At 35.6% G+C, this 26843-nt stretch overlaps 1 protein-coding gene across 8 annotated transcripts in view; it reads left to right on the forward strand.

The window, feature by feature from the left end:
• LOC131425233 (guanine nucleotide-releasing factor 2) overlaps positions 1 to 26576 on the forward strand; it is a 90996-nt gene extending 64420 nt beyond the window's left edge. For 4 of the 8 annotated variants that reach the window (XM_058586954.1, XM_058586949.1, XM_058586947.1 and 1 more), the window contains 13 exons: positions 6 to 592; positions 651 to 814; positions 6318 to 6341; positions 7092 to 7287; positions 7343 to 8207; positions 8883 to 9051; positions 9340 to 9363; positions 17012 to 17180; positions 17247 to 17609; positions 17679 to 17831; positions 18553 to 18678; positions 18738 to 18869; positions 18925 to 26576. In XM_058586954.1, coding sequence (XP_058442937.1) covers positions 6 to 592; positions 651 to 814; positions 6318 to 6341; positions 7092 to 7287; positions 7343 to 8207; positions 8883 to 9051; positions 9340 to 9363; positions 17012 to 17180; positions 17247 to 17609; positions 17679 to 17831; positions 18553 to 18678; positions 18738 to 18869; positions 18925 to 19066 — 3114 coding nt within the window. In that variant the 3' untranslated portion in view covers positions 19067 to 26576. The remainder of the gene's footprint in view (positions 1 to 5; positions 593 to 650; positions 815 to 6317; positions 6342 to 7091; positions 7288 to 7342; positions 8208 to 8882; positions 9052 to 9339; positions 9364 to 17011; positions 17181 to 17246; positions 17610 to 17678; positions 17832 to 18552; positions 18679 to 18737; positions 18870 to 18924) is intronic. The other 4 variants (XM_058586953.1, XM_058586955.1, XM_058586950.1 and 1 more) reach the window with 4 other exon arrangements.
• Positions 26577 to 26843: the final 267 nt, after the last annotated feature.

The following is a 26843-nucleotide window of genomic DNA, read 5'->3' on the forward strand; positions in this document are numbered from 1 at the left end:
AATAGGTATGGGATGAATCAGACTGCTCCGGTATGCAGTTACTTGGTGGTGGAGGTGCCATCGCCACGGATATGACTGCTCTTAATAATCGTAATTCCAATGAATCTGGATTTGAATCCATGTACTCGTTACGAATAAGTCGCGATCATCAGAGCAGTTCCACACACAAATCGTCAGCATTTGCTAGCACTAGCAGTATTACTACCAATTCACAAATGCATAAATCTGAATCACTAGGAGATAGGTTAAATTCTGGAAAGGTAATTTCCATGATCACAAATCAACAGCAACAACAGGAGGAGCAGCAACAACTTCAAAAGATCAACACCATTGTAACACAAGCTAGCGGAGACGTTGGGGATGTTGTGTTGACCTCGACAACAACTACAGAATTCACTAGTAGCAGCAGAGTTCAGAAAGCAACTTTGTCTAAAGTGATACAATATGGTAGCATAGAGGCAAATGATGAAGTGTTTGGTGAACACAGCGAGAGACCACCAGCTTTACCGGTGAAAACTCGTTCGCACAGTATTAGAAGAGAGCGACATCCTTCACAGTATGATAATGTGGACGAAACAGAACTGGATAAGAGGTAAAATCGAATTCATATGTTTAGTTAAACACTTAAAATAGTATAAACCCTTCAACAGTTCGCAGGATTCATTTAGTAACTGCTCGCTAAATCAGACTGGTTACCACAGCCGACAGCAGATGCTTAATAATCTGTCGAGTAAGCACATAAGTCTAATAGAACCACGTCATATGAATCATTTTAGCGAAGAACCGCCTCCTTTACCGATGAAGAAGAAACACAGTAAGTATCTTCGATGGTTTTTCTTACACAACTATATTGAAAGATATTCATTTAGTACTCTCTGGTGATATATCTAAGAAAAACATTTCTATAAACTAGTACCCTTTTATGGGAATTTTCAAACTTAATTTTTCGTCGCACCAATGAAAATAAATTCAAAATAAACTTATCGGCATATGCATCAAAACACTACAATCACATTCGTGTAGATTAGGGATCATGTGTAGTTGGATTCCTAACGGGCCCATGTTCGCATGTGAGTACTGTATACTGCCCAAACTCGTATGTCTGTCCCATATGGATCTTTACCATATTTTGAGCCAGCTTAACGAATAGAGTCCACATTCAATATATTTCCAGAACTAGAAATATCAATTGGGTTGTTTAGTAAAATGTGAAAAAAAATCTCTTATCTGCCCATGTGCAAAGTATTCGCATGTCAGCCCGATATAGGGAAAATTATATTGAAGTAATACTGACATATTTGTGGTGTATTACTACTTTTTTGAGCAGCAGTCTCAAGATGTAATACATTGTTGTTCAAAAAATAAAAATCAAATAAATTTTTTCAACATGCCGGTATTAAATGTGGGATTTATATGTGAGTGTGGGCTGTATACTACAACACAGATTAGGCGATGAAGATAAACTATGGCCAAATAAAGTTAAGGCAACACATTCGACCTTAGCATAAATCAAGTGAACCTAGATTTTTCACTGTACGGAAATACTGACAGCGCTTCTTGTGAGAAACAAGTGTACTTTTTCCAATAGCTACTGTGCTGCCCATACTTACATATCAGTCCCATATTAATAATCGACAAGTTAAAAAAAAGATGAATACATATTTCGGTAACAATTCGCTTTTTCCGCTACTGTGATGATTGATTCGTGAAACTATTGAATTACATACATGGATTACTATATAAACTTTTATCTGGAATGAAATAAGGGATGGTACAATCAATTAACTTTCGGTAATTTTCGGAGGCTTGTTGAGTAACTCAATATTTTCAGTGCGGGGCATAAGTGCCCTCTATGTGGGGCAGAACCGCCACCCTAACAATAATTACATTTTCTCCTTAATTTAATGAGATTTCCTTTGCTGTACTGCTTTCCTTAATATAATCAATAAGATTCACGTTTATTTTAGATATTACATGTATTAAAAATATCATCATCATTTACTTTTTTAAAGTTTTCCGCGGCATGTCGAATTCTTTAGCCGCGTTTCGATTTTTTTTTGTTTCAATTAGAGAGGCTTTAACATTAATGTCATTCACCTCTTCGGGCCAGAAAAACTTTCTGATCCTATGTGCTGGGTTGGGAATCGAACCCATGCGGGCTGCGTGAAAGGCATCGACTTACCCACTGAATTACAGCAAGCATGCTTGTGTTTGACCACTTTTTTCGCGAGGAAACCCTCTTGTATGTCCGTATCATCTTTCAGAATCTGTTTTTAGTTGTTTATTTACATTGAATGTTTCAACACTGATCGACTTTGAGGTTAGGTTTGTTCAACATCGGTTATGGCACACCTGCCCCATACCACTATGGCGAACTTGCCCGTTATGATCCGATTGCAGAATCATGGTACTATGTTACTAATAAATCATTTATCGATATTCAATTTTTAACAAATATTCAACTGAAAGGTATAGTAATGATCTGACATTAAAATGAAACCCTAGCAAATGGAGAATAATTGAAAAACTCTTATTTTGTAAGATCTCGTTCTTATATTTTCTCTGTGCTAATTACAAGATCTGGTTTGTTTAGATTTCACGACCAAATGAATAAATGAGAAAAATAGAAGCATTATGAAATTATATCGTGGACATTCAATGAACAAACCCAAATGTGTATATTTATGATAAATGCTCATTCTATGTGAAAATGGTAGAGGTGGCACATTTGCCCCTCTGGCAGTCTGGCTCCACCTTCCCATATTTGCATTTTTTGTCATTCGTTTATGTAAAATTACGCAACAAGATGGGACCCACAAGTGAGCACTTTTGTTCTCGGAAGACACCTCAAACATTGACTTTGTAGGTTCCAATGCCATCAACACCCGAGAGAAATATTCTGAAATCTCTCGTTCAGCACAGTACGTTCGAGATATTCCCAATTTGAAATATTCGCATATGACTGCATCTGATTTTGGCCAAAGTTATAACAAAAGAGCTGAATCTTTTCATAAAGTTGTCGATTCGGAGGATAAAATTGCGAGTATGATAGGAAGCAATACGTTTAAATTTGTGCATGCATTGCCAGCGCTAGCTAAATATTGGTAAAGTGACCAGAAAAAAGGGATGCAACGTGTACATTTTTTAGTTACTAAAACGTGATTTTTAATGCGTGGGATAGATACTTTCCATATGGGACAAACCTGTCCATATGGGACAAACCTGTCTTGATATTTATTTCAAACTTTGCTGAACTAACACCAAATTATTTTTACAATTTCTGAAAGTAGGGTAAAAATCATAGACATTATCCGTCGGGGCAAACTCAAAAGTGATCAAAACCCATATGGAACTAATATGCGAGTATGGGCACAAACTCTGCGAAATACTTTATACATACATTTTAGGTGCATTTACGCACTCATTTGGCACTTTTGGTGTCACGGGCTGCTCAATTATTTTACCATTACACTGGGGAATCTAGACGTACATTTATGAAACTGTCGCTTCCGTATATTCGAGCCTACAATAAGGAATATTGCAATCGTTACTATTACCTTTGAGGATGTGTGATTTTACAGTTCTGATATTTAATACTTTATATTCTATGATATGCATATAATGATTTACTCTGTAGATCAGGTTGTATTATAGAAGGTTCGGCTTGAACCCGTACATTCGCCATGGTCAAATCTAACTTCACCTTCGAACGATTGAACAAAATGTTAGAAAAAAACTTTTTTATATCGCGTACAGAATACTTTAAAATCTGACTCAAAATGAATTTCCCAATTTCCTTTATCTACTCGGTAACATGGTCCCATGTTACCGAGTAGATAAAGGAAATTGGGTTTCCTACTCTTGTGACATTCAACAATGTTTAATCATCTAATATTGTTGATGTTTGCCATCTATTTCAAAAGTATTTTGGAGACGACACTACTCTCCAATGAACATTTTTACAGTAATAAGATTTCGGAGACTGCAAACAACGTATCTATTCGTTCTTCTGTTGGATCTGGTCGTTGTATTTTGATTATAGATAAAAATAATAGATGCTTGAACTTAGGTAGATTTTAGCTTAATCGAATTCGTAACCAAATATAGCCATGTTCCAAGTTCATTATTTCACCGACTAACCCCGTATCTATGTAATATATGGGTTGGATTGAAAAAGTATATACATAATTTAGAATCTGCGGATTTAAAAAAATCGCCATGTATTTAGATTATATTTTAAATATCATGTTTATTAAATGTATATTAGGTTTTAAGTGAAAATCAAATTTATTTCCTACATTTGCATTACTAATTGTAACCAAATCATTAAATTCTTCATCATTTATTTGAATTTGCGTCATTGGAATTACATTGTACACACGTGAATAGTGGATTGTTCCAAAGAAAACAAATTCAATCAGCATATACATGTATTCAAGGCTTAATGATTGGATATAATTATTCCGATGATGTAGGGTGACCGTAATTTTAATCATGTCTACTCCAGTATCTATTTCATATATTGAATCCAATAGTTTGAAACTGATCTGTTATCTATCATCAATGCATAGGCTCAAAGGATAAAATGAATATTGGTGCATTTGCTCCGAATGTTCGCGACACTATGACACTATGTTGCACATTTTCCACATTTATCGTGCTTCTGGTCAAGCGAAGATATTGGTTTTATAGCAATCCGTTGCTTGCAGGCCGATTAAACTATCGTTGAAATAGTGACATTTTATAACTTACTTAAATGTTCAATTTTTAGTACAATATTGAATTATATATTATTTAATTCGAAACAAAATAAGCAGACCGTTGGAGTACACGGCAAGAGAACATTACTTACATGAGTTCAATTTTAAACTACGCACACAGAGTTAGAATGATTATCTGACTAGAGTGGCGGCTGACCACAAAATTGAATCCTCTATAATCAAAATTTTTAAAATATTTGATTCGCTAGAATAGTATATTGGACAATTTTTAAACTATTTTTGCAGTAATACAACAATGAACATAACTGCGGTCGGAATAATGATTGAAGTAAAATCGTTTTAAATTTACTTAGTATTAGTGTTATTAATTGCTACAGAAACTAAAACAGAGGCATAGACTCCATAGGATATTCCTTTTTTTTCTTTTTTGCGCCACTGTGATATAAACCTACCTCATTGACCTGTTGGAGGATGTTTGCGACATTTTTGTGACTTTATTTAGTTTGATCGTGAAATATAAATCAAAGTGAGATCTGTTCTTTTTGTTGCTTTGCAAAAATATCTTCGAATAGAAAGTTGTTTGCGGGATGAATTCGACGCAACTGATGAGAAAATTTGAGTTTTCAACAACTATTTATTGCATTTCGCTCTGAAGCTACAATTGTTGTATTGATTGTCCCGAGTATAAAAAATACTATTGAGCCGCTTTATTCGCTCACTTCGAAAGATGAATCAAGGAAATGTTGTCTGCTGTAAAACGAGACTTATCGTTTGTTGCCCTAGGATCGATAATAAATTTACAAAATGACAAATTTACATATACAAATCGCTTGCCAAATAAAAATATCCTGACGAAGAATTCCACACAGATATCACAATAAACATCTTCTCATGCCGATTTGTTATTCGATTACTATATGCCCAGTTTGTTGCATTTATTTATTTAAATTTATACTTGCGAATTTGAAACTATGTTTTGCAATTTTGAATTCAGAAATGTGACTAATTTCGTTAGTGCGCTTTTAGTATCAGGTGTCACATAACATTCATAGTTATTTCTGCGAAGCGCAGCTATTGCAGGATGTGACAGGTGAAAGGACAAATAAGGAACTGCCCAGATATTTTTTACTTGTTGCTGAATGAGAGTTTCATTCATTAAGACAGCCTTGTATATTTGTACATATTTATTTTTATTTCAATATGAATATTTGTATACATTGAATGAACGAATATGGGCAACAGGATACTGAATACTGTGAGTTTTTTGGTATGTTATTATTTAAAAATATCCAACTGATAAATACATATTAGAAGGAAGACGAATGCTGCAAGATATTGTGAACAAAAATCAAGTTACTTGCATTCATTCAAAAACAGTAGTACTATTCTTAGCGCTAACTCAGAGAAAACGGAACTGGATCAACGCTCGATCTTCTCGCAACACTCAACATTTCAATACGTTTTTTTTTCATTGTTATTTTCATTTATTTTTTATTTAATTTTTTAATTTGTTCATTCATATATTCGTCATTTATTTCACTATAAAGCAAAACCATGCACAAAAGCTAATTCTTTTTTATATGTTACACACTGTAGTGTTTCAAAGTGTGGCTTATTCAGGTAAGTTGCCGAGTATCCACCCGGCTTGTTAAAACAGAGTGTGACAGCTAGTGAAGTCTGTGTTCTTCTTCTTTTGTTCATGTTAATTGAAAAGAAACACGAAATAGAAACTTCTTTATGTTACGCTGCTTGTCACACGCTTTTTGTCAGCACTGAATTATGAACAACATCATACAACAACTATATTACATATAAAAACGAAAGCATACTATTGGAATTGAATTCTGCCAAATACAATCAAAAGTGTTTATCGTATAGTAGTTAGTTTAGGTTATTGATTCTACGAAAGTTCTCTCCATATACGGTGTTTTGTATACTTCTGTGTTGAGTATAGACCGAAAAGAATCTTCTCTATCTGTACATTGTATGTAAATCTTTGTTAGTATTATCGTTTTCTAAAGCATTTTATGTTTCAAACTTTTGAAGAAAAACTCAAACAATATAACACCCTACAAATATGAAAAAATCAGAAACTACAATTCGGTTACACTATCTGAGTTAAATTTTTCAAAATACAGCTTCATATATCTTCGTTTCATATAATAATGTGTTTTCCTGAATCCTACATACTCTCTTTTGATAACTGTTCATCATTCTTCGCTTTGGCAGTTTCTTTTGATGCAGGTTGTTGTTACATATTAAAGAAAAAACTGTATATCCATTGTTAACGAATTTTGGAATTTGTGGAAAAATATATGCTTTAATTTTCTCTTTGATACCAATTTACTTATTATTTTATTTTTCTTATAGTCATGGCTTACATGGAGATTTTCGGAAGTGCAACCCAAAACCAATCTGAATTCATGCGACATTCGGTGCACACATACAACATGTCACATCACTCTAGTGACCATCATCACAATCACGTTCACCATCAACATAACCAAACGATGTCAATGACCAGCGGTGCAAGTAATCATAGCATCACCCATAGTCAAACCATGAAGTGAGTATTCAATGAGAAATTGTTTATTTTAATTAATTTGTTTATTTTCTGCTAGTTTATCCCCATCTCGTGTGGTTCCAACGCCTACGTCCCCCCCGAATTCTCCCGGTCTGAATGTGAAACCACCGGCGTTGCCGCCAAAACGACAACGGATCAACAGCAAAACTCCGAGTATTACTTCTACACCGCCAGCTAGTCCCCGAGTATTCAGTACAGATTTATCATCGTCACCGTCTCCATCGCCCTCACAGCATCATATAACAAACAGCTGCTCATCTCCTTCGCCCTCGTCATCATCAGTGGGCACTCTTCTGCCAACACCTCCACCAAAGAATCAATCTCTAACGTTAATATCTACCGATAACAGTACACCAAGTAATAGTATCAGCCAAACACCGACGAACAGCAGTGACTGTCAACAATTTGCAACAGCAGCTATAACTAAATTCAAGGTATCACCTGTTTCCGGAGATCGTCAGCTTTTAGCTTCTAACTCTAGTACTACCATATCAAACACTTCTATCTCTTCCAATTCTCCGCAACACTTGCAGTATAACAGTTTCAATAATTTTAATAACAACAACTCCAGCAGTAGTAGCCATAGTAAGTTAGTTAGCAATAACATAGTCGGTTGTCAACCATTCGACGAGGACTACCTTCGCCTATGCGATACGACAACACCGACAACGATTCCAGCAGAAGCCCTTAAACATCAGCATTCACAATTTACGTCTGATGTGATCACGAGCACGAATCTCAGTCCCACTAGTGATAAAGGCCTTCTAGTCAACCAGAACAACAACAGCAATAACTACAGCTCAGAACCCGGAGCTACCGGTAGTAGTATTAACCATGCAAATCGAAAGAACGATGCTGATCACGAAGACGAGGTTGAGGTGGTACTTAGGCGAAATAACAAGGTGCTTAATATTATTATCTTGGTGATTTTAAGGTTACAGAGTTATGAATATCACTAATATGCATGCGGATCTTATTTAGCTTTATTTGTTTATTGTTTCTAGGGCTTCCTGATATATATGAACATGTGTTATTTTCCATCGCACTTGCGTTTTTTAAATGTTTTATCTTCTTATCAATTCGGCAGATCAATTCCTCAAAAAATCATTGGAATTGAATTTGGTATCATACAAATGATTGTTTAACATATTACAGAAAACCGTTCCTTTATTAGAGTATTGATAAATTGCCGTTCTCCAAGTAAGGACTGAGCTTGTTCTCCGAGTGACAAAAAAATTTCTCAGAAGAGAATCTTAGAGTTTAATAAGTTGTTTTTTACAAATATCAGTTTCATAGCGTTTCATTATCTCATAAAAGTATGTGTTAAAAAGTATAGTCGTAAAATGAATATCAATGATTGGCAAACGACGGGAATTTCTTCTAAGTCGTAATAATTTTTGTATATTTGTTCATACAGAAGCCCAATTGTACTAATTTTTCTACTTTTTGTGTTAGTTTTGTGCATTTTTTAATATAATCATATATATTCTATTTACATTTTGGAGTGTGCTCGTTAGTATTTCTTTCATTGAACATTATATCATACTAAACATATTGATTATATTTTCCATCCACAGAACGGAATCAACTTGATTGAACAGCAGCAGTCCATAAATTTAATGGAGGAGCTAGACGTGAGCAGCCATCTAGTTTGTAAAAAAGAGAACGAAGACGGACCGGATGTGAAGGGTGGTCATCCCGATGCGCTTATCATACATGCCACTAGGGTGCAAAAGATTTCTGATGGTGCGTATAGTTTTTCTTGGCTACTTGTTCTTCTACAAACTTGATCAATTGAGAAGCAATTATTTAGTTAAGCTTACAGTGCTTAAATTTGTGTTCGTATGGTATTACTTCTGCGTTCCAAGCATTTACAATGTTTCCAGTAATACATTTCTCTAAAATGTCCCTTTTCTCGTTTATTTCATTTTTGCACTTACTGATTCGTCAATAACTTACTGCGCGCACAAATTTTCTTTTGCAAATAATGCCAACCAAAATATATTGAAATCAATCCAACATGCTCTTTAATAGTCACTGATGAGTTTTTAGAAGATGGTAAGCACCTTCGAGTAAGATTGCACGCCTTTAAATATTCATTTTTTTCAATATGTAGGATATGAGTATTTGCCTATGCGTTATTGATGATGCATCACTATCCCTAGTAGTTTTTCTTGAATAACGTTGCAATTGATTTACAAAGGAAAAACAATTGACTTTTTAATACTAGATTTTCGCTGTTGTAATTATAATTAGAGATTAAAGAATTAGTTTTCCATCTTTAGCTTCCCTTGGCATCTTTAATGTGGAATTCATAATCGAAACCATTGGGTATAACATACATCACTGTCTGATGGTTGATTCTCATTTAGTATCATTTAGTCACCTGCTAAAATTTCAAATTCTTTTTTCAGGAATTTCCCTTTATGTCTTGCACTAGTTAATGAATTTGTATTTTCGGAAAATGGCAAAACATTTGATTTGCGTCAAAGTAGTAAAAACAAAAACAAGAACCTCATCCGAATTGAAGTTCACATACAGTGAATCTAAGTTTTAACATTGTCTCAATAAACAATTTGATAACAGTATTTATGTTGGAAATTGATTTAGTGTCTGCCTTTGTAATAAGGAATTGTTTCCAAACTGTCTACCCTTTTTATTACTGTTGTTTGTTTAAATTCTGTTACAGTAGGTATGCGAAGCAGCCGAAATCACAGCCTAGATAGAATTTCTACCTAGCTTGAACTAAGTAGAAAATCTATCGTTCTACACTTTACTGTCTCCTTGCTCGCGCTACTGTACTACAAAAAACTATGGGTAACCTGAAAAATAAACTATGAAACTATGGGCAACCTGAAAAATATGCACTCGCGTTAGTCTATGCTGTAACAAAGTTCCCCAAGTTTTTGCTAGGTCGTCATTTCACACTGCTGACTGACCACAAGCCGCTACTGTCTATTTTCGGTTTCAAGAAAGGCATATCAATGCACACGGCAAACAGGCTGCAACGTTGAGCAGTCACGATGCTGAATTACTGTCGTTTTCGTTTTTAAATTGCACTACACTGGTGTAGCGAAAGCTGCACTGAAACCGTTCATTTTTACCAATTGCACTACACCAGTGCTACACTTTTTCTGCACCGATACCACTGGTGTAGCACTCATCAAAAGTTTGGTGTAGCTCTGTGCAATGGAATCGTTTATTGTAGTCAATGGTTACTGTTTATGTTTTTGTCATTTTTGTTCGTTTATTCATGCCTCAGTGTAGCACTGCACCGGTGTAGTACAAATTAAAAACGAAAACGCCATACGATTTCGAGATTCAACATGTATCCACAAGCGATTTCGGTTGCACAGATATCTTTTCTAGGCTGATCGACCGAACCAACCAACCTGAAGAAGAATACGTAAACGCAGCACTCACTCTAGAGGAAAACTTATCAAGTATTCTTTCCGATGCCACAGAAAATGTTCCGGTTACATTTGCAGCATTACTGAAACCAACATTACCAAATGTTACACTTCAAACTATTATCAAGCACATTTGTATCGGATGGCTCTTCTGCTCCAAGAATATCTCCACTGCAGTTTAACCATATTACAACAGACGAGAATCGCTCAGCCTAATTGACGGTTGTGTAGTGTTTGGTGACAGAGTCCTAGTCCCTGATATGTTTCCCTCGAGTTTCTGAGCCCAGTACAATAGATAACCCAACACATCTGTCGGTATTTTTCGATGGTTTCGGATTAACGGCTCCAAATGCTCTCAATGTTCCTGTTGACAACCCAGACCCACAGGTGTTAGAAGAACCCGTGTTGGACGAGTCCAATGAAGCTAGCCTGACAAATGATTCTTGAGAAGATGAAGTTGTGGGGAATGAATAATCCGTACCTGTACAATCAACAACACCAATCCTAGAGAGAGATAGACGCATGTTTCAACTTCCAGCCCGGTTCAAGCCCTACTGGATGATCAAACCTTGAAGGGGGAAATGTTGGATCATAGCAACCAATGATCATATAACAACTGACATGAATCTTATTTTATTCATTCTTTGATTGACTTCCAATAAAGCAACAGACTCACGATGTAAAACAAGCGGACACTAGCTTCCGCACAAACGTCAAATAGCACAAAAACGGAGAAGAAAAGAACGTTCACAGTCGGCTCAATCAGTCGTACATTTAAATAACATCCCGAAACGATTGCCGCACTTCATGTTGGCGGCCTGACATCTCTCCGGAGCATTGTTGACAGTTGGATAAAGCGGTAGGCTATGCTGGCTTGGATTGGCGGATTGAGGCCATAGTTAGAACCTGTTCACCACGGGCAGACATCGATTGTAGGTTAGCGGATGTATCCTGTGTGAGGAAATTTCTCGTGGCCGGGTTCAGTGCGCAAACTCGCGTTGTTGGTGGCCGGCAGGCAAGTGAATGCCGACGGAAAGATCGACGTCATTGAATTGTTCACGAACGGATTGATTACTGCTGCTGAACGGTAGCCGGGAGAGAGCCGCTACTGCGTGTTCGTCATAGGCAGAATGGTGATGGGATTGCGATAATTCGATAAGGCTAAGCACGCAATGAGATGATGGTGAGGAAAGTGAAGATGGGAAAAAATTAGAGGCAATGGAGGAAGGAAGGGATTATGAAGTAATGTTTTGTAGAGAAAGGAAGAATAGAGAAATAGTGCGAAGAGCAGGCCAGTTTTGGGAAAGAAGGTAAGAATGTGGAGAAATGAGGAGGAAAGTACTGTTTAGTTAGGTTACGGTGATGGCGTATGATTGAATACAAACACACCAATTTTTTTTTTATTTGTTTGAGCAAGCCTGGAGTAACATCCGCTAAAAATCAGCTGTGTAATTGAGTTGTTCTCAAACAAAAGGCAAGCAATTCATACAAATATTCACCAGAATTAACGATATTAGAACTTAAAATCAAATGAAAGAAAATTAGTTACAAAGATATTGCGAATATCGTCAATTACAATCAGTGTGGGAATAGTAATAATGAGTTCATTTACCAGTATATCATCCAATAAATCGTGCGACTGACACAAAGATGACGCTATGATTGTCAAATTAATATGACGTGCAGTACTAACTTTTGCATTGTGTTAATGTTAAATTTCATGACATCTTGATTAGTCGGAAAAAAGTCACAAAACTCGATTGCCCACGGTCATTATGACTGCTTTTTTTATTCCAATTAGAAAAAAAACAATATGTACACTAGGGTGGGACAAAATATTGATTTCAGCTCCACTCAACTTTTCGTGTTCCTTTTGGGTCCCATAAGCACCATGCAAAATTTTAGCTCGATTGGAGGAACTATATTTTCGCGCCCGCGGTTCAAAGTTTGTATGGGATTTAGTATGGGAAAACTAACTTTTAACAAAAAAATCATCTGGGGGTCAAAAAATCAGCGGGCATGTAATTTTTATAGGAAATTTAATGAGGAAGAAAACCTTCGAAGACTGTAACATAATCCGACATCTGTAAAAAATGTTATTAAAGAAAAACCGACACAAGGTCCGAACGATGGCTCATTCCTTAATGTATCTAGCACCACTGCTGCTAATGGTGGTAATATAATTTTACTTTCTTTTATTATGCTACAACGATTGATCTGAGTTGTTTGATGTCTTCACAATAGTTGCTCGGTATAGTTTGAAGATTTTTTTAAACTTAAAAACCATGTTCCAAAATTCACTGTAAAGATACACAAAAAACTAATATTTTTATTTGAAGAAATACAACTTTGAAATCTTCCACAATATTGTAGATAAACTCAAATACTATAACTTTGTCGAAGACATAAATCATCTGTCTCATATGGTTTAGAAGATATGGACGATAGAAAAATAAGAAAAAGAAAAACTTGGAATCAATGTTTTTTTTCATAGTATTAAATTAAATCATCCATATCTTCTAAACCATATGAGGCAGATAGTTTATGTCTTCGACAAAACTATAGTATTTGAGTTTATCTACAATACAAAAATGAACCAAGAATAGATCCACTGGGTTCCTGCTTCCATGTCGTAAAAGGCGACAATTGCAGGAGTTTCTTTTTCCTTTCAGTTATCAGATATTTTCAATGTTTTACTTCTGATTACTCTATTTTACTAAATCATCTCTCTATTCAACCTATCAATTTCCGTCTAGCTTCGTAGAAAAGTTTTATTAGGAATGATTTCTTCTTCCATGTTATTGATTGTCTTTCAGGATTATAAAATGAATAATAAAAATCAACCATTGCGCAAATCCGTTTATATTACAAAGTTAATAACAGAGATGACATGTATCGGTATATTGAATACATAGTAAAAAACACTTGATATTAATATTTCAAACAGTAAATTAATATTTTTCTCGGTAGCCGGCTGCCCAGATCAACTAATATAACCAATTAATAATTAAAATAAATAATAAATAATTAAAATAATAAAGCGGAAATAATAAAGAATCAAGACGCGTGTGAAATCTGTTGACCTTTGTTTGGTGATTTAAAATGATTTTATAATAACTGTTTAGAATATTTCAATGCAATGAATCAACTTTTTTGTCTAAATCCTATTCGCTCGTTTATTTTGTATCACGTAGTTTCATTTATAAAAGCGTGCTTAATCCACCTAGCAGTGAGATGATACCTTTTTTTTATCAATCCGAATGTGTTTTTTTGCATGACTAAAAAAAAACGCGAAAGGTAGATGCATAAACGAGTGACTGCATACTCGACAGCCGGCTGTCCGGAGTTTTGTCAATTTCGGAGATTGACTGTTTCGTGCATTATATTGCCAGCACAAAGTAACACATAAAACGATAATACTTTAAAACATTCTTGGTAGCCGGCTACCCAGAGCAATAAACACATGATAACATTATTAAAACATTTACTAACAAAGTATCCTCTCCTGTGATGCATGTGGGAATGCAGAGGATTCCTCGGTTCTTAGTAGCAACATGCATCGAACTAACAATCCTTTCCCTCCCAAGTAGATCTGCATTCGGACGTGGCCGGCGTCGGTATTGATCAGCATGCATGGTTCAATACAGTTTGCACAGTGTGAAACAATGTGTTATTCCCAAACATGTTACTTCAAAAAATCATTTTGCAATCTCAATTGGTCCAGATCAATAACGGAGTAGCAACACACGGGCGGTCTCTAATGCTAATGCTAAAAAAATTTTTACAGATGTCGGATTATGTTACAGTCTTCGAAGGTTTTCTTCCTCATTAAATTTCCCACAGCCCGCTGATTTTTTGAGTATATAGGGTGACCCCCAGATGATTTTTTTGTTAAAAGTTAGTTTTCCCATACTAAATCCCATACAAACTTTGAACCGCGGGCGCGAAAATATAGTTTCTTCTATCGAGCTAAAATTTTGCATAATTTCTATGGGACCCAAAAGAAACACGAAAAGTTTGGTGGAGCGAGAAAATAATTTTTCCCATACAACCTTGTCCCACCCTATAATGTACACAATGACAAAACTGCTTAAAATTTTGTTACTTGTAGAACATATCTTGTTCTACGACTGTAAATAATATTAAAAGTATGGAAAATTTTGTTAGAATAAATATTTTTACAAATTAGTTATTCTCCAAGGGGAGAGTCGCTTAACACAAACTATGTTGTGCCTCTAAGAAACACGTGATATACTGGCCCTTACTACCGGTATCACTTTCACTCTCACATTCACTTCACTTACATGTCACTTCACTTGATTTTCCCTATTATAAATATCACGCACAGTGAAATAACCACTGTTGTGAAAAAAGCAATTTTCCAACCAAATTTTGGTGATGTGATGTTCGTAATAACCACAAGCTCATCTAAGAAATTACTTTTTTCTCTGAAGCGACTTCCGTAGTAAGGACCTACATTCACTTCAAATGATTTCCACCGTGAAGTGATACCTATAATAAGGGTCACAATCACTACACTTGGTTTTCACCGTGTAGTGATGCCGGTAATAAGGGCCACTGTGACCCTAAGTGTGCTACTCTGTGCGCCAGCTACTTGTCAAAAGTGAGCCTGTTTGTTACGCAACCTGTGCAACTAATTGACAACGAAAGTGCCAATATTGAGAAATGCACCAATACATTGTGTTATTGTGTGATTGGCACACTGCTCTAAGCGACCCACCATTTGTTTTTCTCAGTTTTTTCATTTTCTCTCTTTCAATCATTTTAGTCAATATGGGTATATACTAAATTCCAGGCTCTCTAGTGCTAAGAGAGGCTACTTTTTTATTCTAAGAACAATGACCAAATTCGTGTGTCAATTTATCACTTCTTCTTGATGAAAATACTGTAAATTCTCAGTAATGCCTTCAAAAGTGTTATCCGGACTCGACTCCATCTAAAAGATCTGATGATCATTGGCTTGCTGATTAAGGGGGTTACTCCAGAAAACACAAATAATCCATAAATTAGTTATATCTAATCGTAAGTTGAAATTGCGTGAAATAGTCTAGACCTTGAAGATATCAGAAGGCAGCGTGTTTACAATTATGCATCAAATCACAGTCGATCAAAAACAAAAACGTGTAATAAGTAATACATCAGATTTTTTGCGTCGACGATTATCATCTGAGTGAACTGTAGCCTGTGAACCACGGCCGAAGAGTTCAAAGGCATAACAGTCAGTTTGGAAGGTTCAGTATTTTTGGTATAATCTTCATAGACTGTCGTGAGAAAGTAAAAGCAATCAATAGCGAATTCAACATAACGTTGTTAGTTCACGATCACATATGTCGAAGATAAAAAAAACTGTTTTACCAAGACAATGCACCGATTCACAAGTCGATGACGACGATGGTCCCCTGTGACTGCAGGCTATTTGCTGATCTAAAAAAATGCTCGCCGGTAAGCAGCCAACTCAAATGAAGAAGGAAAGGCTGAATCTGAAGCCTATTTTGACGCAAAACAAGAGGCGTTGGAATGATTGTATTGCTCTTTAAGGAGATTACACTGATGAATAAAGTCGATTTTCGACTGAAAAAATTCTTTTGAGTTAGTCACACGACTTATCGAGTGATGTGTTATTGTTGGAAAGTATCTGTTTAATGATGATCTTTTGAAGAATGTTTTCATAGTATGGAAATGGTCGTTATTATTAGTCGTAAGGGGTCCGCATAATAGGTAAATGAATAAGCATTTCCGATAAAAGGGCAGCAAATTATAATCATAGAATTGAATCCATTTGATTTGTTGAGTTATCCATTAGAATAATTTTAAAGCTTTTGGTTTTATCCATAATTGATATCATAATATTGAAACAATTTTATGTTTTCGCCAATAGCGGTAAATGTTATCAGTAGTATCTATTGAACAAAACCATAGTGTCATGATTAACATAGTTTCGATTTTATCGCTTTGATTGTATACATTGGTAAATTATCTCAAAATTGTATGCCAATTGCACGTTTCCAGCATGGTAACCATGGAGGCTTCCGGTTATTGCTAGTAAAAATGAAATAAAGTAACAAAAAGACTCAATATACCTACATTCACATTATACTCTTGTCAATCAAAATATTTAAATTATAAATTTAAAAAAAAGCGAACTAATCTTGGACAAATAAAGTAAATTAATAACGTTTTGCCTCGATGGTGCTATATGAGTGTTAAAAATTTTAAATTGTAATTACAACAAAACTGTTTTGTCACAATAACTAATCTTTTTTTAAATTCAACAGCCTATGGAGAAGCATTTATCACTACGTTCCGAACCTTTATCTCACCACTGGAGCTAATCCAGAAGCTGACCCATCGCTACTCTCTGTTCCATTGTCAGATGATCGATGCAAAACAGAAAGCTGCAAAAGAATCCTTTTCGCTACTGGTTAGGGTAGTAAACGATCTAACGTGAGTCATACTTCTTTTCGGCCAATACAGAATGCCAAAATTTGTTCTTAATTATTTTTTCTATAGAAGCCCTGATTTATCACGACGATTACTGGAACTACTGATGAATTTTGTTTATCAGTTAGTCTGTGCCGGTCATCTCACTATGGCAAAACTATTGCGGGTAAAGTTGATCGAGAAAGTATTCCTCTACAAACAGAAACTTCCCAAGGAGCCCAGTTCGTTGTCCTGCCGAGCTGTTATGACTTCACCTCCGACACTGTTAGATCTCAAATCTGCAGAGATTGCCGAACAAATGACTTTACTGGATGCCGAACTATTTCATAAAATCGAAATACCGGAGGTGCTTATTTGGGCTCAAGAACAAAATGAGGAACGGTCACCGAATCTGACGAGGTTCACCGAGCACTTCAATAAGATGTCTTACTGGTAAGTTGGGATAGTTATAAAAAATCAATAATTATCAGCGATGGACTCATTGTTTCATTTATTTTTTAGGGCACGTTCACAAATTCTTAAAAAAGATGATGCCAAAGAAAGAGAAAAACATGTGATCAAGTTTATCAAAATAATGAAACATTTGCGGAAAATCAATAACTACAATTCATATTTGGCACTACTGTCGGCGCTGGATTCTGCTCCGATTAGGCGGTAAGTAATTAATGAATCGCAAAAGAGTTCGTTGATATTTTTTGATAAAAATCAAAATTTTGTTTTAAATTGATATATTTTTCATTCGACTTACTGATTTTTTTTCTCGATAGTTTGTAATATTTTATAAACATATTTGCGATGAAACAAGTTGACATTCCAGTACATTCTGATTCAGTATCATTTCTATACGTAATTTATATCGAACAGTATATGTTACAAATTTCAGTCTTTTTTGAATGAATTTCCTATATAAACCCAAAGTCCTGGGTTTCAGATTATATACCTTAGGACGCGTATCCCTGGGTGGTGAATGGGAGTGGATTTTTTTTCTTACAATGTAAAACAGTTTTACCCAGTCAAAACAGAAACCGTCTGCATTCGACTCCATTCGAAAACCACGAGGCGTTCCGAACCGATCGCGAATTATATTTGACTGGAGGCGTATGAAACAGACATTTAGTTGTTAGGTGGTTTCAAGCTAGCCGGCTTATATCTGCAACTGAAACTCCTATCCACACCTCATTTTGCTTACGAGAATACTTTTTTCACCAAGCTGTTGCAATTCTTACTCGTATGTCATGGAATGTTTACAAAAAAAAATGTTTTTTGGTTTTTAAAAACACTTCTTACGATGTCTCAAAAGAGATTGTTGTAAATAAAATAACTTCAAAAAGCCATACATTATTAACTTGATGATTAACTCATTCATATTTTGCAGACTCGAGTGGCATCGAACAATAACCGAAGGATTAAAGGAGTACTGCGCTCTCATTGATTCCAGTTCCAGTTTTCGGGCCTACCGTCAAGCGTTGGCTGAAACCAACCCGCCTTGCATACCATATATGTAACACTGAATTCATCTTGCACTGACTGTTTTATATTAATATTTATTTTTCCTTGCAGTGGTTTAGTCTTGCAAGATTTAACCTTTGTACACATTGGCAACCCGGATCTCCTTTCTGATGGTTCGATAAATTTTTCGAAACGGTGGCAACAGTACCACATAGTGGTAAACATGAAACGCTTCAAAAAGGGGTATTTTATTTGAACACATTTCATTATGATATTATTCTAACAATAAATATTTCAGATCATACCAATTCAAGAAAAACGAAAAAATCATCGGCTTCTTTGATAATTTTGAAGACTATTTAGACGAGGACGCCATGTGGCAGATTTCCGAAAGTATCAAACCGCGTGGCGGGCGAAAACCTAACGCAACGAACAATTAGTATAAGCTTAACTGTCTTAAAGGCAGTGACGAGCATGACCAAGCCATGATGGAGCAGGAGCAACACCAACAAAGGCTGAAGAGATCGCAGTATCAGCCGTCAGAGGACCAACAGCGCAAATAAAAGGATACCACCGGAGAAGGTATCATAACGCCAAAAATGATTTTTACGTACATAAGATACTTAGTTGTTTATGTTTTTTTTGTAAATTTTTTGTACGTAATTTCTCGGTCGAGATTTTTTACCACAACCCATGAAGTTTTTTTTTTAATCTCGGAATTGTGGTAAATGTGTTATTTTAGATGTTTATGTCCATAATTGTTTGTTGTTTCTTTTTATTAAGATCAGTCAAGATTGCATATGCCATCCCTATGGGTTCTGTAGAGCATCTACACATTCAGCATTTGAAAAGTAATTTTTCTTCTGTATCATTAGTGTAATACAACGTCTTCTAGGTAACACTTAATTCAAGTTGTATATAATGAAAAACAAATAAATTAACTGTGTGGTAATTATGAACCACGTGAAAATAAAATATATCAAAATATTACACTAGAACAATTATATTTGCGGCGCGTATCTGCTGATCTATATACATACACTAAACAAAAAATCATAGATTCAGAATAAATTCTTTTCAAACAGTAGTTTTTAATTTGGTTTTATTTTTATTTTAGCTTAAAAACATCCCTAATTTTGTTCCATACAATCGCCATCATTCATGTACATTACAGTCACACATGAATACAAACACGATACATATTACCGTTCCTATACAAATGAAAAATTATTCAAAACAACGAATGAAGTTCGATGTGACAGACAAAATAGAACTTCTCATTGCAAAGGTAAAATTAAAACATTCTAACCGGCCATAAAAATGTAATGTGACTAAAAAGGATAATTAATAGAACTGAATCATTATTCGTTTGGGATGACAGCAGATGTTACGTGATATCGTTTGGCGTAAAGGCCATCCTCTAAGATAGTCCATCAGTTCATATGGTGAAAATACCAAAAGCAATAATTTGTTTTGGTCAACACTTGTTCAGGATACGTAAAGTAAATTAAGATCAGGTTTTTTAGGAAATTTGTACTGTTTGTTTTAAACTTAGAGCCAGTCTGTCTCAGCTCATAGTAAACCATTACTTCGCATCGTTTTCCTTCGAATGGGCAGTAAGCTACAAATTTTTAACATGATCCTTATAAACGCCGGCACAAGACATTAAACTTGTTGAATTCGGAGTTCCAAACAGTTCCATCCACATTCCGTTATGTATATTCAGCTCACGAGTCGAGTCAGCACACTTTCACATGGTTTACTTAACTCACAATCCACAGATTACACTAAAATTGTTGCCAATATATTCGAGCCAGACATTGGAAACAATACCAATAGCTTTTATGCATGTTGTTAACATAGTTTCCAACTACACCGAAACAATCGCCCTTATTACCGGTGTCACTACACGGTGAAAATCAAGTGAAGTGAATGTAGGTTCTTATTACGGAAGTCACTTCAGAGACAAAAGTAATGACTTGAGGTATGAACTTGATGTCATTATGAACATCACGCCACCAACATTTTGTTGAAAAAAATAGTTTTTTTTTCCACCACAGTAATCGCTGCACTGTGCGTGATACTGGTAATAGGTATAATCAAGTGAAGTGACATGTAAGTGAAAGTGGACGAACGGTAATAAGGGCCAATTTTTCAGTCTATTCACGCCATTTTCTGTTTTTTTTTTTGTCACCGATATTTAAAGTTCATGGAGCACTGCCGTGCTTATAATCCTGAATGAATTTACATTTAATCGAATTTATACAGAAATAAAAATGAGCAATAAAAGTGTACATGATGCATAACATTGCAACATTTAAATAAAAGATTATTCAGAATGGTCAAATACTTTTGTCTGTACATTTATTTATCATTCATCAAAATTCAGAAAGGACACCGGAAAAGTTATGTTAGCGGAAATTTAAAAAAAAGAACTGATGTAGTATCAACATAGGTATATTGTCAGGTCATTATTGTAACATGTCTCTAATTTTATCTAATATCTATCCAATATAAAACCAATATCATACGAACGTAAAACTATAATACCTTTCTGTATCTGGTGTTCAATGACTGAAAAAAACTCTTGATTTGAGTTCTCTTTTTATACCTGTTTTGTAGGGATTTTTCCAATTACAGTGTAATTGATAAAGTATGTGAGTAATTTCATAGCTTTTACTATCGTTTCCTTCTTAAGCATTACAAGGAAAGAGGCCAAATCAAGCAATTCAAGACAAGTTCCATTTGATTTTATGCTGTAGGTGTAGCATTTATAAAACATCTTAGATAACTATTGCACAGGTCGTATGTGATTTCCCAAGCCATTACCTATGATTGACATTATTCTTTTGCCTGGTTTTGTATGATACTCTTATTTCCGGGTGAAATGTTAGAAACTTAGTGAAATGCGTTTTACCCATCACATAATGAACTCCTGCGCTTGTGACCATTAGGTTTTGCACGAACATGACATAACCTCACAAAAATGAACAGAATGAACTTTTTTTGACAGTCGACGTGTACTTGTTTACAGTTTAAAAGTTCATCAGAAGTTCATCGTTCGAAAATAAAAATTGCAAGTCACCTTACACTCAACAGTTTCATACATATATCGCTCCTTGATGCTGGAAACACATACAGGGCAATCTTTTTAGTTATTTTCACTGTGGAATACGTTTTTAACAGTCACTTTTTCGTCATTTTTCAATTTTGTTCTGCGACTGCAAGTTAAAAATTGAAAAAATGACAAAAAAGTGCCTGTTAAAAACGTATTCCACAGTGAAAATAACTAAAACGATTGCCCTGTATGTGTTTCCAGCATCAAGGAGCGATATATGTATGAAACTGTTGAGTGTGAGGCGACTTGCAATTTTTACATTCGAACGATGAACTTTTAAACTGTAAACAAGTACTCGTCGACTGTCACATAAACATAAACAAACCACTGATAGCTGTCAAAATAGATTCATTTTGTTCATTTTTGTGAGGTTATGTTATGTTCGTGCAAAACCTAGTTGCCGTGTACTTGTTTTGTTTTGCGACTGCAAGTTAAAAATTGAAAAATGACGAAAAAGTAACTGTTAAAAACGTATTCCAGAGTGAAAATAACTAAAAAGTTTGCCCTGTATGTGTTTCCAGCATCAATGAGCGATATATGTATGAAACTGTTGAGTGTGAGGTGACTTGCAATTTTTATATTCGAACGATGAACTTCTGATGAACTTTTAAACTGTAAACAAGTACACGTCGACTGTCAAAAAAAGTTCATTCTGTTAATTTTTGTGAGGTTATGTCATGTTTGTGCAAAACCTAATTGTCAGCGATTACCTATGAGCCAAAAGTCACGAATTCGTCGACCACCTCAATTTCGTCACCGTCGATCCGATCTCTGGATGGTAGGTTAACGCTAAGGCTAACGTTGTATTTTGTCATTAAAACGCTGATGTAAAGTCTTTTAGAAAGTCGCACAGTTGTTCCATTGCTTCACGATCTCCGGAGGACCGAAGCTTGCTTGATTCGCGCTTCTATCTCTCGCGTGTTGCGTTCTTTTCCTATATTAGCTGTTTACATTATTCATCGAACCAGTCGCTTTCTCGAATCGCAATAACTAGAGCCGCTGCAGCAGTACTTCCTATAGCGAAGCGGATCTTTCTCCAATCATCTTCAAGAGTAACAGCGCCCAGCTGTTTTTTGTGAGTAGTGCGGCTTCCAGCTGCGTTGGATATTTTTGGGCGTGCCTAAGTGGCGCAAAGTAGGGTCCTGGAGTGTCATTCAGGTTCAAGAACTTTGAGCGCATGTATACTACAACCATAGAGAGCAGTACAAACTGCAAAGCATACAAATAAAAATTCGTTAGAAATGACTGTTGCGTACGATGTTGCATGTATGGATTTCCATAATGCAAGCTTGAACACAAGATCCCCTTAGAGATTGCTGGACTGCTCGGAGCGCCTCCATAGGCGAATTGCTACTGGTGATCACTTTGGCAAACAATCGTTAATTTTCTTACACACATTGAAATCATTCCATGGATGTCTGCTCTATCCCGCATGGGCATGGCTGTCAGATGGCTGACTAAACGCTGCCAGCGGGAAAAATATGGCTGGCAGACATTCTGGTTACCGACTGCCTCACCGCTGCCAGACATACAACTCAAAAGATACAACCATATCCACCAGGATTTTCCACATCGAAATCTTTGACATTTTCAGTGAAGGTGAAAAGATGGAAACGCTCGGCTGACTAAGATTAAAGGCATCATATTAACAAGATATCCAGCTCTCACATTTCCCAAACAAATCATTGGCAACACCATTTTTTGCGAGCATGGCGCCCTCATGCGAATCCGCATCCAATATCGTACATAGAAGAAGGGGAGAGAAATGTCAAATACGTTCGCGTTAAAATAGCAACACTGCCCTTCCATACAATTGACATGATATGTTGAATGTGATGCCGTGCGATGGCGTTGCTGAACTGAAAATTGAATACGCTCCAAGCTCTGCTAAGATACAGGCGACTATGTTTTGCCAAATTGGAATTGACAGCCGTCACTAAATCAATTTTGGTTGCCGTCTGGTGGCCATGGCTGCCCAGGTAGCCAAAAGGCCGAGCGGGATGTGCTGCAACTAGGTAATGACCCGTATTTATATTCGCACTGCGTTAAGTGCAAAAGATGATGATGTATATGTGTGACATTAGCAGTCCAACATAATCTGCTATTGCATTGTTGAGCCGAAAGCGAAATCTAAAAGAAATTAATACTCATGAGCTACAAAACCCCCACATGACAATTTTCTTGTTCATGTTCCTTGTTTATGTGTACATGTTCTTAAATTTTGAAAACTCTTAAGACACGCCTCCGAATTAGTTTGATGTATCATTTCGACCGTCCCACGACAAAAGGGCCTAACTGCAAATGACACTTTCTCTTTGTTTATTTTTTCTTTCACGATTTACCGAACTGATTTTATATTTGACGCTTTACTCTTCGCAAAACTTTCAAGGTAAAATTACAAGCTTTCGATTTATATTGGAAACTTTAGAGAATTTGCCATAATGGCTCCGTAATAATCAAAAGAGAAAGTAAACAAAGAGAGGCTCTCATTTGCGGTTAGGCTCTCATTTTGCGGTTTGTCGAGGGACTATCGTTTTGTATGAGCCAGACTTCAACTTTGGACGGCATCGTGTGAAAAGATTTTTTTTATTCACATTTTTTTTTTCTTTTCCTGAAACTTATATTTATTCATAATTCGGATGGAATTTTACTGCCGTTTCTAAACCATAACGTAAAGAAATTTGACCACTTTTCGTTTCGATGGGAACGAAGCGGGGAAGCAGTATTAGTCAATTTTTCACTTACTTCTGGTCAATTGATAAGTATCTGCGCAAAAAAAACTAGTAGGCGTTATAGAATCATGAGTCTTGTTTTATGTTATACGCACTTACCAGATAAAAACAATAAAGATCTCCCCCACCCTTTTGACGGTGCGGAATATTTCATCTTCGTCAATTCAAATTCGATTTCAAGGAATAAGAGTCTCACAGCACGTGAGTTCAATTGTTCAATGTCGTTGATTTCAATACAACTCAGTATTTGTGAGTTTATTTGTGGTGCTTATATACCAATTGATTAATATCAGATAAAAGGAGGATTTTTCCTTTTCAGTTTACTGCTATGACTAGCTTTCATCAATTACCGAATTCTTCAAATGTTGGACGTGATAAACAAACACGACATTTTTCGACACCTAAAATCAGTAATTGCTTAACATAAATTTATCTTCGTTCAGAAATCAGTCACGACTCGATAGAACATATAATAAATTTTGCTGTCATGAAGTAGTCAAAAAGGATCTGAATAAATGTCAATCTGCATTTAACCGATGCGACCGATTCGGCGCCGACTTTTTTCTGCTTCGGCTATACCATGCACCTGTTTGCATGTGCAGCTCAGTCATAGCCAAAGCAGAAGAAAAATCGTCACCGTATAAGTTGGATCGAATGCTAGCGTTTTGGAGATGTCAAAACATTAGTCTACCGTTTCCTCGTTAATCTAATGACTTGAATCAACCCATTGAGTACTGTGGACTGTGGTCTGAATAAGATGCGACATGAGAACTACAAAGCGTTTTATTTGAATGTCGAAGGTAAAGGTATAGAGAAACATATGAATAAAATAAGATTGAAAAAAATATGATATATGGATAACGTTCAATCACTTTGGTTTACCATGTAACTACAAACAGTTAGGACCAATATACCAATAATTATTATTAACTCTTCTTGATCTCGATCTTGAGTGATAGTTTTAAATATGACTTTTCTTGCCTATTCTATAACCATGGAATATCGTATCAAGGCTCTGTTACACATAACTTGAAAGTGGACTATTGAAGAATGATTAGTTACTATTACAAACCACAACATATAAAGCAAACAACGACTATCTCAAATTAGAAATATCCATCTAAACATAGGTGTTGGAACTATTTCAACCAAAATCCGAATACCCAAAATAAAAAAAAGACTTTTCATGTGAAGCGTTTTGAGTATTTATCTCCAGGAATAATACTGAACCAATTATATGTTACATATAAACACAGCATCATATTATGTTTTCAAACTAGTTGTTTACGGTAACAGAACAATGCACTAACTGATACACATATCACAAAGCTCTGCTTATTCCGTTCGTAGATAAAATAGGACAGATAACCGACGGTGAGTAAACCTTCCAGAAGGTGGCGGGTGCCAGATAAGACTTTTTACTCTATAGTAGTGGAACGAATCAAGAGAAATTCATAAAATACTCTTTTACATGCCGCGCATAGCATAGATCGTGTTCTAGATATATAGGAAATTTAAAGTAAGTCGCTTTCTTTATCAATGGTAAATGTGCTGAAAACTATAAATAAATCAGTTAGCTAATGTTAGACCTAGCCATACTAAATTGAATGGAAACAATTCCAATTGGGCATCGCTTTAGCGTTATACCTGGAAAAACAGTGAGATTTAATGCAATTATCTATTTTAAAACTATAATGTAATATGCGGAATGGAAACAGATAGACTTGAATAGGAAGGGAACGTTATACAATTTTGAAAGAAGAGAAATACTTTCCATTTTAGATCCGACAACACAACACAACATATACACAAATATATGGCATAAAGAAAAACAATAAGATACGAAAAGGAGCAGGAGGTGATTTACTATATTCTGAAAAATACATTTATATACTCTGTTTCTGGAATGAACACACTCTCAGTAACACAATACATCCTAATCTCATTAAACAGAATGACTATCGAGTAGCTATTAACCGCATAAACGCATATGATTAACAATACAATTATAACCCAGTAAAATGTGGTGAAAATGATTTGATGTGATACAATACTTTTACTGCAAAATGATAAAAATATACTTACCAGTTGCGCAATTCAGATGATGTATTACGTGTTTGAGTGTAGATATCACAAACCCATCAAAATTGGAAAAGTCCAATTCTTTGTCATGATACTTATATTAGCCTTGTGCAAATGTACGAACGCTACATTTGATCTATTGTCAGGGCCGCCGAGAGAAAATACGGGCCCAGGGGGATTGCAACATTACGGGTCTTTATACATCAGAATAAACCCACCATATATTTCCCACAGCAAAACGTAACTGTCGCATGAATTGCACCTTACACACCAATTAATTTTAAC

The sequence above is a fragment of the Malaya genurostris genome, chromosome 1, assembly GCF_030247185.1.
Source record: "Malaya genurostris strain Urasoe2022 chromosome 1, Malgen_1.1, whole genome shotgun sequence".
Lineage (NCBI taxonomy): Eukaryota > Metazoa > Arthropoda > Insecta > Diptera > Culicidae > Malaya > Malaya genurostris.